We start from the raw sequence: 12,190 nt of genomic DNA, 5'->3' as shown, positions 1-12,190 counted from the left end.
CATCCCACCTCCCTCTCCCTCACCCCAACCCCAGCCCCCACCCCCCCACCTTTTTTTTTTTTCGCTTTTACTTTAGACAGCCAGCCGCGACTGTCCTTGCGACGATCAGACCTTTCAGATCGATTGACGTCATTGTCTGCTTCATTTCCCGTCTTTTATAAACAAGTTTTTGACTCTTCAGCTTATTGTTTGGCTTTCCGTGAGTAAAAGAGAAGAAATGTGTTTACACTGACCTTCCGTCACAAAAAAAATGTGGTGGCCAAGTTCAGTCACTCTAGTTAATGATATTATTGTTACAGCTAAAAATAACCACGCTCTGAAGTGGAGACTTTTTGATCTTTGATCTTTTGCAATTTATAGTTTTTTGTTTTTTTTGTTTTTTTTCCCTAAAGCTTTTTATACTTGCATCGTAATTTAGAAAAAAATTTTTTTTTTTTACCCCCGTGTAACCAGTCCAGTTTGAACATAATGAAGCAAAATATGCAAAGTTCCTGGAGGGCAAACAAGTTGGTGCTATTGAACTTCGACCCAGTTGGAACACGTCCACATTAAGAGCTCTGCAGGCTCCAGGATACCACTCCTTTGGATGACACACAAGCTCTGGGTCCACAGACTGATCGCGATGCGCAGCTTTTGTGCGGACATTGCTTTTCTTTTTTTTCTTTTTTTTTCACCGCGAGCACCTGCGCTAACCAATAGTCATGTTAAGTTTGCTAAATTACCCATTGTGCCATTTTTGCAGGGCTCATTTACATGGCTTGTTGTGGAGCATTTCAGAGTTTGTTTACTGAGAGTCTTTTTTTTAAAAAGGTTCTGAGAGACACGGTGCACTGGTTTTTATAAAGGAGTACGTGCAGGTGTGGTGGTATCCAGATTGAAGTTTGGTACGTGGTCACCAGTTGTTTTTGCACTGCAAAAAATAGTCCTGTAATATTTCGACTTTTGGGAACTTTAGCTTTACTGTTGCACTTCTACCTGGCCACACGCCACCAGTGTTGGAATGATGCCCGAACAATTAGTTACACATTCGAGCACCTAAACTTAAATATTTTCCATTTGATGACACTCCTGCTATACAGTCCAGATAGTGTTTTCCTTTTTACTTCATATATTTATTAGCTATACTTAAAGAATAAAACACAGATACAGTTTACCACACACAGGGGGATATTTTTCATAAGCAGGACCTATAATGAAGTATTATTTATTTTTTGTCCACCACTGGCTGTGAAAAGCAACAGCAAAGCAGACCCATGCGCTTGCAGATATATCCTTATGTGAGTCATGACAAATATGCAGAATTTTTAAAGCTTCTGCAACATACTGTCTAACCCACCGAATGTCTTGAATGTAACGTTATTTGTAAAGCTAGAGGTCCCACTGCCTATCACAGGGTTCATGATATGTGCACAGGGTGTCTGCTTGTATAAGCAAGTTAAATTTCTTGCTTACATTTTAAACTTAAAGATTTTTTTTTTTTAAATCCCAGTTTAAATAAAATCATACATGTGATGGAAAAGTGAGAATATGCTCTCTAGATAACCTCACTGACGTCAGTTTGGACAGAACTGTTGGCCAGGCCTGCTACCCTACTATTTTTATGTCAAAACGACTGCTGCAAACTAGGACTGCTGTCCAAAACGAAACAGTCCACACACACACACACGCGCACAGCACAGTTTGTATAAGCACCAAGACTGTTATTTTAAATAAATAGTTTAGCAGGTGGATAACACAGCTATCACCTCTTCATCACACGAAGAACCTACCCATCAAAGATGGCCGTGCCTTTAATAAGTTAAGTTAGCTATTGTATGTACTCTTCCCATTAACCATTAATGCACTCAAAAACAGCATGAAAGAGGAAGTGACCTTCAGGTTCAGTCGAATTGTTCGATCTGAGGGGGCAAATCTGGCAGCATTACGTGCTGGAGATTGTTGGGGCGGAATAACCCGAGAACATTTAAATCCCGTTTGAGCTCAATTTCAAACTGTTCGCCACTTTCAGCTGTCTGGCTTTCAGACTGGCTTTGGATTACAGAAAGTGGTGCATGCTTTTTCTCCTCTCAGCTCCCCATCATTCAAAAGCTTCCATGATTTATAAGTTGTAGAGGTGTGCCATCTAGTGTTGTACAAGCTTTACAATCTAGCTAAGAATGTAGTGTTTTTTGTTTTATTTTTTTAAATGGAATATAAATTTTTCATCATCACTAACGCGCTGATACTGGCACTGACAAGTACAGATTCATTAACATTTCACCCTGACATGCTGGCTCCTGGTTTCTTTATCAATATGCTTTTCACTAAACATGAAACATTCATAAACATTTGTGCAATAAAAACACACAAAGCATTTTCGTGACTTTATTTTCTTACTACTGTCAGCAACTTGAAGTACACAAATACATCAAAGTAGTGTACGAGAGATACATAAAGTGATTTTGTTTTTGTCTGTTTGTTTTTGTTTTTTTTTAAGGAAAATCTAGCAGTAAAAATATAAATTGGTCCAAAAGGAAAAAAATGTTTTCAGTGCAATAGTGACACAGTTGGGGAAAAATAAAGAAAATCTACATGTGACAAGTTATTCTGATTGTGTCACCAGAATCTAAATATGTCAACATCTAGATGCTAAATAAATCTTTGAAACGATCTAAGAGAAGATATAAAGAAATATTTCATAGGTTATATTTTAAACTATTATATAACAATTTGGTCCGAAAGAAGGGAAGGTTAAGTCCTACAATAGTTCACTAACATAAGATATGAAAACATTTACATTGATCTTTTTATAGCTACATGTTACTGTCAGAAGAACATGGCCACACTCTGGCCCAGCCAGAGTAATGTGTCATAATCAGCAAGAAAAAAAACAAACCTAAAAGGAACTAAGAACACCAGGTGACTCAAGAGAAAAACAAAATGTTTGCTACATTGTGCTAGCTCAACAGAAATTACTTCAAGAAGCAGAAATTGAGGTTAGAAGGTCAGTTAGGAATGCTACTGGTTGGCTGCTTCACAGGCATCGATCCAGTCACTGTAGACGTCCACCGGCTCGGACAGATCTATTGAGAAAAGGTTAAGGACCAAACCAAGTGCTCAAAAATTCAACATACACATGCTGCATCAAAGATCAACTTAAATGTATTACTTTAAATGAAAGTACTTTATGTGCATGTGCATCCAGAACTGTATTCAAGTGCAGAGTGTATTTAACCTTCCAAGGTCTAAGTCATCATCACAGACAAACCCAACCCTAACTCTATGCAATCACATGTCTGTGTCACAAGTCATGGCAGCCAGAGAACAAGGAAAGTAATCGTTCAAGTGATTAGTTTAAAAAAAAAAAAAAGTATGTTTTCCCTTTTCCCAAAATATAAAGTTGGGGTCGAGTAACCACCTCTGATAACTTAGACCTCGGAGAGTTAATACTTTTTGAAATGTACTTCTAAATAAAAAGCAAAATCAAACATCCCTGGCAGCAAGCAGCATCTTTTGTTGATTAAAAGGATACATGTTATGGGAGTCTGAAACTCCTCCAAGCAAACGCTGCAGGATATAATTCCAGTGTTGCGGGTTCGTTCCCTAGGAGACAGTTACTTTAGGCAGGATGTCCCCGATGCATGAATGTTTCAAGAATTTGGAGCGATACTTACATTTTGACATCGCAGGATTTCTCGTGATTGCAAAAAGGGCAAGTGAACTGGGTGTCCAGGTTACCTGTCATTTTCTTCTTGGGAGGTGGCTTTCTTTTTGACTTTCTGCGGCCCATTATATCTCTGTAGACAAAAAAAACAAAAAAAAAACACAGGTGTTTCCATTACGCTTTCACATTCCATTTCGTTTAGAAGATTTTCTTAGACATGTATCTGTGTGTCCTGCCTAACTTATGTGATCCATGTTATCTGACTAGTCACTGCAGTGGTGTCTTGCACTCACATGGACTTTGAAGTTGTGTTTATGCGCCTTTACATTGATCTCATACGATTTTATTGCTTGGTGTGTTTTTATATTCAACATAGTCACACAGTATATAAACACTTTATCTGCATTGTTGCAAGTATGGCTGTTATAAAACAACTTTTCTGACTAGTATAAGTAGACAGCAACTATTAGTTACTATCCTATATGAGCAGCTAAGATTAGCAAAAACCATAATACAAAACACGAACTTGAAATGTTGATTAAAATTGCAATCAATTATTTACTTTCATCTGCTATAGATTATTTTTTTTAGAGAAAGTCTTGGACTAAAATTTCTCCGAATTTCCAAGTTAGGCCTGAGTGTACATTCGTTTAAAATGTCCCCACAGGAAACTCGTTTTTCCGATTATTTCAACACCACATGAATCTTTCACATATTGTACTAAACAGAGACGGCTCTAACCCATCACTTACATAGCTTACTGTTAACACAGCAGACAGTGCAATCCCAGCACGCAGCTGCTTATCAGTAAAGGTTTATTTTCCAAAACAATGACTGCCGCGAGATGTGGGTTACTTAAAATATCTTAGAAACGATAACCAACGCTGTTGCCAATGTGTAAACAAAACCTGAAATGTGTTTTATTATAGTCATAGCTTCGAGGTGTGGACACTCCTCCAAAGAGCTAAAATAATAACAGAGGGGATGCGGAGATGCTCGCTCTATAAACGCCAAAAAGCTAGGGCTATATGTTAGCAGCTAACGCGCTAACATGCTGCTGTCATGTAGGAGGATTCTGACTGACGCAAAAAGTTGCTTTCCGAAACAACCTAGAAGGTAACCGGTAAACACAAAGCGCGCTTCTCTGCACTACAGCTTTTGACATTTGAGCGACGACGAGACGGTTGTCTTACCAACGAGATGTCTTTCGGCAGAGGATGCTCCGCTCTTCAACTTGGTACAGATGCAGCGTCTCACTGAGGACGCTTCTGATTGGTTAGGTGGGAGTTTGGTCAGGCTTTTGATTGGCTGTCTTCTGGGGGTCCAATAGTGGATCTGCCTCCAGATTGATAAACAAGCTGATACTGTAGATTAGGGACATCAAACCGCCCCGGACTCAACAACCGGGCCAACAAAGGACTGGACTGCTTTGTAAAATGTGAAGGAGGGCTGAAATTTTGGACTTGTACCTGTATTTTCGTAAATTTTACAGCTTTCCCTCCTGATAAACACACCCCACCGTGACCATTAAAACCACACCACCGTAATTAAATAATAGATAAATACTTAAATGGCAGAAAAGTTTTTTTGGGGTTTTTTTAATCTACTCTAGAAATGTGGGGTCCACAGTATAAAAACGACATTTTACATGAATTAGAACTACTTTCAGTTTTACAAAGGACCACCTAGGTTATAAGAAATCAGCAGATTTTCTGTTGTTTTACATATTTATTTGTTGCAGTTTAATCCCAACTGCAATCATGCTCGCAGATTTCTTTCAATCACTTTCAATCACTGCTGTTTATAGGGTTGAGGGAAACCTTCAGTCAGCTGAGGCTGAAGAAGTCACATGGATGAGTTACGAAACGTTTTTCCCACTTAAAGCGCTACGTACAGATGAGCAGAATCAACCACAGCAATTTCTCCGTCATGTAGAAAAATGTCTAAATTGCACTTCTTTTTCTGATATTAGGATATCCCCGTGATTAAAGCTTTTGTAATAGAAAGAGGTGTTTCATTGGTCGAGATGATGGTAAAATCATGTGGTAAAATGACTTTGACATCACATATGTAGACTACTGTAGATCATATAGTTCTGTATATGAATCAGTAAAGTAACTTTTCACTTACGTAGAACATGATATTAACTGTGTGGCGCTGCTGGGATTTGCACCCAGCATCTCCTCTTTGCATTTTAACCCCCTATGACACAGCACCTTCTACAGATTACTTTGCAGTGCTCTCCTGGTGCTGAAAAGTGTCCTTAAATAAAAGTAGGGGTTTTTTTTATTTAAAAAGCACTCCAGTACTCATGAAAGCACTCCAATCAAAATGTACTCTGAGAAAACATTACACATTACATCCTCCAAAGGGTGTTGAACACTACTGCAAAGAAAATGTGAAAGTATGTAAGAAGGTTTAATAATGCCTGACCATATGACTAATAAATTAGAGGTAAGTGGTTACTAAAGAGTGCATAATCGTCAAATTCTGTATGAGCCACAGCAAGGCTTGTGTCTAAACTGACAGTAAATAATTTCCCTGTATGAAATCACTTTTCTTCTGTGGAAATAACTGATTATGATTATTAAATATTTGACTTCCTGTCTCAAATTCGTTTAAAAATTATTTAAGGTGCAACATTTTCAAAAATGTTGCACCTGCATTGGGTTGCAAGGACAAACTCTCAGATCAAACTGCTTCACAAATTGTCCAACATAATATCCCTAATAGTGTTACACAGAAAACTGGGGAACACCCACTCAATCAAGCTGCATAAATTGCTATTCAATTTTACAGAAAAAACAAAACAAAGTCAACATCTTCTCTGTTATCATAAGCTACGTATCATACTGATCCATACACCAGTGGCTAAAGTATATTACGTCCACTATAATTTTAATATGTGAACTGTAAAAGGAAGATTCTGTTATTTCTTGCTTCCAAAGTTGCAAAAGAATGATTATACACGCACTGTGCACAGATTAGATAGTAAATCTTCAATCCACTGTGGCCTTTAATAATTATTCTATGAATAAATAAATAAATCAGTTGATTAAAAATATATAAAAAAAACAACTGATACATCTATATTGTAGTGCAAGTTCAGTAACTGCTAAATTTATTTTTAAACTGACGTTTTTTGAGCTAACCAAAAACCTGCAGATTACGCTGGTCTAATCATCCTCCCAACATCTGCAGGGCACACTTGTGTAGCGGGTAAGTACAGGGGAGGGGCCCTGAATGTAAACATCACAGGGGAACCAATGATTAACACGCATATCATAAAATGTTCATTTTCATAGACTACCATTGGCTCGTCTTCGGTGGAGGGGCGGGACCTTCAGGCAAGATAAGTAGACAGAGGAAGCGCCTGATGACCCGCTGAAACTTGGAGTCCATTGACATTATTAGTTGGTCCTTTTCATTCGGAATAACGCAGAGGAAAGGAAAACAGCTAAGTGCAGGTTTGTGTAACAAGTAGTAAGCGCTTGTACCTGTCACAATGAGGTCCAAAACAAAGCCAGCACCGCCGCTAATATAAAACTTAAGCAACTGTTTGTCAGCTCTGAGGCTAAACCTGGCTAGCTTGACATAACGTTAGACTTTTGCCTGCTGTTATCAGAGGACATGCTGCGTGCTTCTCTGCCGTGTTGTGTTCTTTATCGATGTCTTTTAAGGAACTTTTGCATTCGGGCTGCTCGTTTGTCAGTATACTCTGATATGTATTGTTCCTGCTCTGCCTCTCCTGCCATATCGTAATCTGTGGACTTTATCAGGTCTGCTGCGTATGTGGAGAACCACCCTCAAATGACACGTTTATCTCTCTGGCGCAATTTCATTATCACGGATGAATGTTTGGACTCCTCCAGAGCCTTGGACTTTATAGCTCAAAAAAAGAAAACCTAACAATATATTATAAAATGAATGCGATGCCCAGTTGTATGTTTATACATTTGCTTTCAATGAGTCATACTTTCTTAGAATATTTATTTATTTATTTTAAGTGGTCTTGAGCAATAGTTCTCCAGAAACTGTTGCTCAGCATTATTAAAGCAGTAAGGGATCATCTTGACAAATAACAGTACAAAAGACAGCCAATATCCACAGAGGAGCTGTGAATGTCCTTGGAGAAGTCTGGAGAACTATTTTGGAAGACTACTTAAAGAAATGACAAGAGAATTCAGACTGTTTTGAAGAATAAAATATTGACTTTCAAGCTTGTTAGAGTTGTACAGATCTGTTTTTGCGTTATTTCTATAATTTCCCCAAAACAACCTAGAAGGTAACCTTTAAACACATTTCCCATTTTCCAAGCAACACTGTAAAGAAAGGAGTACTGCAAGAGGTTTGCCTGTAAAACACTCTGACTGTAGAACACTGTATATTGATTTCCAGAAGCTGCATCTACATTTGTGATCATATATGGGACATGTATGATCATATGAGCATGCGTCTGTGACTGCTTTTATACAGCAGAAATCCTAAATAAGACTGTTTAGATTTTTGTTATTGGAATTGTTGTCTTTTCTGTTTTATTATCTCAGTCAAATGCAAACTTGGTTTGTAGCACAGCGAAGGGCTCGAATACCATCCATCCATCCATCCACTTCCGCTTATCCTTTTCAGGGTCGCGGGGGGCGCTGGAGCCTATCCCAGCTGTCATGGGCTCGAATACATTTTTTAAATATAAATTTTAACAAAATCAGAAGGGGGAAAAAAATTAAGTCTTTGCAATTTGCCCAACTCTCTATTAGTTTTTTTGTAGCCAGGACCTCATTTGAACAAGGGTGGAGTGTTATGTTATCTTTAGCATGGAGTAGCAGATGGTTAAAATACTAGAATTTCACTCATAAAACCTGAAAAACAAACACCTTGGCTGGACTGTCCCACACAGCATGTCTTGTCTCTTTTGAAAGGTGACACCATGGTGACAGAGGGGGAGCCAACAGATTTTGTTAAAGTGTTGCACCTCATGGTTCTCTCTTTCACCTGGGGCATGCAGCTTTGGGTTTCCTTCATTGCAGGTAAGTGGGCCACAGAGCAACAAGGCATGGCTTCAACAAAATGCATGCGTTCCTGTTTTGACACCGTGTTAAACGTCTGTGCCTGCAGGCTTTGTGTTGATTCGGCAGGTAACTCGGCACACCTTCGGCCTGGTGCAGAGTAAGCTTTTCCCAGTGTACTTCTACTGCGTGCTTGGAAGTAACTTTGTCAGCCTGGCTGTGTATGCTGTGTACCATCCCAGAGAGTTGCTGGACTGGCATGAAAGTGTACAGGTGAAATATCACACGCTGCTAGGAATGAAAAAACTGAGCACTTTTGATTGGGGAAAAAAGAAAAAATTAAACATTTTGTGAGTGAATCGTCATCGAGTTGCAAGCTTTCCCTTTTCATCTTCCAGATGCTTCTGTTCTTCGTGGCGCTGATCACTGCAGGTCTGAACGCCCAGTGGTTTGGCCCAGAGACCACTGAGTTGATGTTCTTGATGAGGGAGGTAGAGAAGGAGCACAACCTCGGGGAAGAGATCGGCCTGGGCAGCCAGAAAGAGGCTTACACCAAGCTCAAAGAACAGGATCCCAAGTACAAAGCCTACAGGAGCAAGTTTGGCAGTTACCATGGGTTGTCCAGCATCTGCAACCTGATAGGATTCCTCTGCACCACAACTAATTTGGTCTACACAGCTTTGAATTTAGCCACCATTTAAAGACAATGTTTTAGTTATTAAAGAACCAAAATGCCGTGCACACTTTTGTACTTTGTTATCTAACAGTGTTTCTGGTTCAGAACACTGATAAATGTGCAGGATTTGTTGGTTCTTTTATCACTTTATGATACAGTAGGATTAGGACACACACTCATACGACTTGGATTGGAAGTACTTTAGTTTACAAAAATCATTTCGCCAACTCTTTCTCTATCATATCAGTGTTGAATATGAAGTGTGAATCATAAATAGCAGTATATGTGACATTTTGCAAATGTAATTACAGAGAATTCTGCATCACTTTATCTGCCCCAAGTGTCCTTATGTGCAAGAACTATCTCCAGTGAGCATGCAGAACTCATCATGTGCTGTTCACTGCTGTCAGTTAAGCACTCTTAACCTTTTTGATTACAAAATGGTTTTTTTTATCTTGTATAATTTTATTTTATTTTTTGTATTTTTTTTTAATGTAGTTGGTTTTATTTCTCAGAAAGCAAAGAAAAGTACCAAGCGACATGGAAGCAATGCACGTCCCTCCCCAGTAGGGGGCGATATTTGGACAAAGCTTTCAGATCCATCGTAGCACACAACATAATGCTATTTCATGTGCACCATGACTTTCTTGATTTTGTAGTGCATTTTAAACTTGTCACCACTGTTTAATGAAAACTATGACTGGATGATTAAAGTGTTGTTTTGATTCTTCCATTTGGATCAACCGAGTGATGTCAAAGTCTTTCTGGTGTTTGGCCTAGTGACACGAGCTTTAAAAGCAAACACTTATTTCAAAGAATTGGTTTAGGAAGAAGTGGTCCTGTGATTCTTGTGGATGAATAAAGCCAGGCCAAACAGACAGTGCCTGCTTTCAGAATAAGCAGGTTTTAATTAAATTCTCGGTGATGCACGTCAGGTTGTGAGGAGAGCAGCCTTGGATGCGGGGAACAGAGCTTTGCCGGCCAACTACAGGATAAGCGAGGCACCATTGCTATTAGAATATGAGCACTAATGGACTGTAGTGAAATCATTTCAATATAAAAAGCATAGGCTAGAGGCTGAAAGTAAATGAATTACCTTGTCCCCAATGCAATTAATGTTGGTCCTTTAAAGGCTGTGATCAGGTTTTTAATGTTTTCTTCCAACCCAATGAAAACAGCATTGTATAAACTGGCAGAATTGCTGTTGAGCATACAGTTTTATCTTACTAAAACACTGATGTGCCATGCAGTCATGTCACAAAATAAACAAGGAAGTTAGTCAAAGAGTCTTGAGGAAACAGCACAGCTACACATGCCAACCTTTTGAGGAGTGTAAGAGCTTTACCTGCCTATCAGGTTATCTGCTGCAGTGGAATCAGGAAATAAACCTTTTTCAACCAGGGAAGAGGTTTATTCACTGATCTCTTCAATATTTCTCATGCATTTACAGAGCTGTTAGTGATTATCTCAAAAAGTGAATAATGGTACAAGAATTCTTTGTATGAGGAAAAAAGCTGGACACAGAGAATATGGATGAACACACGATGTTAAAAACAGCTAAAATTCCTCAACTCTGGGTGTGCAAAATAAAACAAAAGAAAGTTAAGAACAAAAGGAATTGTTGGGGCCTCCTCGCAGACAGGTCCAACCATTCCTCCCTCATTCCTGAGTCACACAAGGAAATGAGTCTGTATTTGTTTCCGAGAACGTAATACTACTGCAGTCGGTATTCTGAAAACGCCTGCTAGTTTGTGGAGTCGTGATGGTATTGCAGTGCAGCCCTGCAGTAATATAGTGTGTTAAATTAATTATGAGTCTAGAAGTCTCAAGCTGCTTTATTCCATCATGTCTTGTGGAGAAATTGGTCCAATTTGCAATTGTCTGATTTCAGTGATGGATAATGCACCTATGCATCATAAAACACCGAGCTCCTAATAGAACCATCTGTCAAAGGATTCTGCTGCTCACTTTGATACAAGCATTAAGGGCCAGGTCTCACACAGCTTCACCTTAGACATGATCAAGTTTTCTGCAGTGTGCACCAGAGAAAAAAAATGAGCAAAGCTCCACGTCTTAACTGAGATTTTGTGATAATAGCTGCTGGACATTTTTCCTGATGCCAGTGTTTGCACCATTTAGGCTCTCTTCTAATGTTGAGTATCTATTCTTATCTATCCTTATACTTAACAGGTTCATTTGTATCTCTCATGTTATCGCTTATCTTATCTTATCTTATCTTGTATATAAGCTTAAAGGGTCAATCACAGGACAAAAAAGGGGATGGGGGAGTGGGGGGGTTACAAAAATCTGCAAGCACAGGTTAGATCCCTGTATATTTAATGTGTATATCTGTCTGTCTCCCCCCCAGATGTAGTTCCTTCTGAAAGCAGAGAGCTGGTCACTTCTCTTACACTCAGCTGTACTTCACACCACCGAGCTTGCAATCCAAATGCACTTAGCTGTGGAGCCCATTACTGGTAGTTTATTTTAAAATGACACAGAAAGGCTGTGATTGTTTGGAAGGATGAATCTTGGTTACAGTGAATACTACATGGTGAACCTTTGGCTCCCCCACCCCCACTATACCTTGACAAGTCAGTCTGGCACTCAGCATAGAACCACAAAGTATCATTTTACTGGCACCAATTGAACAAAATACAACAGTAAGCTTTAAGCCTGACCACAAATAAAGCAAATAAAGATTTGCTTGTTATCCATTCATAGTAGGCTCTTGCTGTACTCCTTTAAAGGTGCTTGTACAGGGATTTATTATTCATTAAACAAAGAGGAGTTAGCTGTTTCCACCCCCAGTTCTAATCTCCATACGTGCAACAGCTGCTGGGGCAGAGTGATATTATCATCAAA

General features: G+C 39.0%; 2 protein-coding genes across 2 annotated transcripts; one reads left to right on the top strand and one right to left on the bottom strand.

Annotated features, from left to right (window-relative positions):
• Nucleotides 1-2,990: 2,990 nt before the first annotated feature.
• Nucleotides 2,991-4,891, bottom strand: elof1 (elongation factor 1). The gene is made up of 4 exons (XM_085352055.1): nucleotides 4,837-4,891; nucleotides 3,654-3,776; nucleotides 3,512-3,582; nucleotides 2,991-3,062 (listed from the first exon to the last, which is right to left on the bottom strand). The coding sequence occupies exons 2-4, from the start codon at nucleotides 3,767-3,769 to the stop codon at nucleotides 2,998-3,000; spliced, it is 252 nt and encodes an 83-aa protein (XP_085208181.1). The 5' UTR covers nucleotides 3,770-3,776; nucleotides 4,837-4,891; the 3' UTR covers nucleotides 2,991-2,997.
• Nucleotides 4,892-7,008: 2,117 nt separating this feature from the next.
• On the top strand, nucleotides 7,009-10,025 carry tmem205 (transmembrane protein 205). The gene is made up of 4 exons (XM_085351353.1): nucleotides 7,009-7,110; nucleotides 8,563-8,670; nucleotides 8,759-8,922; nucleotides 9,048-10,025. The coding sequence occupies exons 2-4, from the start codon at nucleotides 8,571-8,573 to the stop codon at nucleotides 9,348-9,350; spliced, it is 567 nt and encodes a 188-aa protein (XP_085207479.1). The 5' UTR covers nucleotides 7,009-7,110; nucleotides 8,563-8,570; the 3' UTR covers nucleotides 9,351-10,025.
• Nucleotides 10,026-12,190: the final 2,165 nt, after the last annotated feature.

This window comes from Diplotaxodon limnothrissa, linkage group LG4, assembly GCF_057381915.1.
Source record: "Diplotaxodon limnothrissa isolate DT_005_m linkage group LG4, D_limnothrissa_male_GT1.1, whole genome shotgun sequence".
NCBI lineage: Eukaryota > Metazoa > Chordata > Actinopteri > Cichliformes > Cichlidae > Diplotaxodon > Diplotaxodon limnothrissa.
This window is presented reverse-complemented; position numbering and strand designations above follow the sequence as displayed.

Coding starts and splice junctions, on each gene's coding strand:
- elof1 (XM_085352055.1), bottom strand. CDS start 3,769: ATGGGCCGCAGAAAGTCAAAAAGAAAGCCACCTCCCAAGAAGAAAATG. Junction 3,583..3,653: donor AAATCCTGCGATGTCAAAAT/GTAAGTATCGCT, acceptor ACTGTCTCCTAG/GGAACGAACCCGCAACACTG. Junction 3,063..3,511: donor GTTTCAGACTCCCATAACAT/GTATCCTTTTAA, acceptor TTTTCTCAATAG/ATCTGTCCGAGCCGGTGGAC.
- tmem205 (XM_085351353.1), top strand. CDS start 8,571: ATGGTGACAGAGGGGGAGCCAACAGATTTTGTTAAAGTGTTGCACCTC. Junction 8,671..8,758: donor TTGGGTTTCCTTCATTGCAG/GTAAGTGGGCCA, acceptor CTGTGCCTGCAG/GCTTTGTGTTGATTCGGCAG. Junction 8,923..9,047: donor ACTGGCATGAAAGTGTACAG/GTGAAATATCAC, acceptor TTCATCTTCCAG/ATGCTTCTGTTCTTCGTGGC.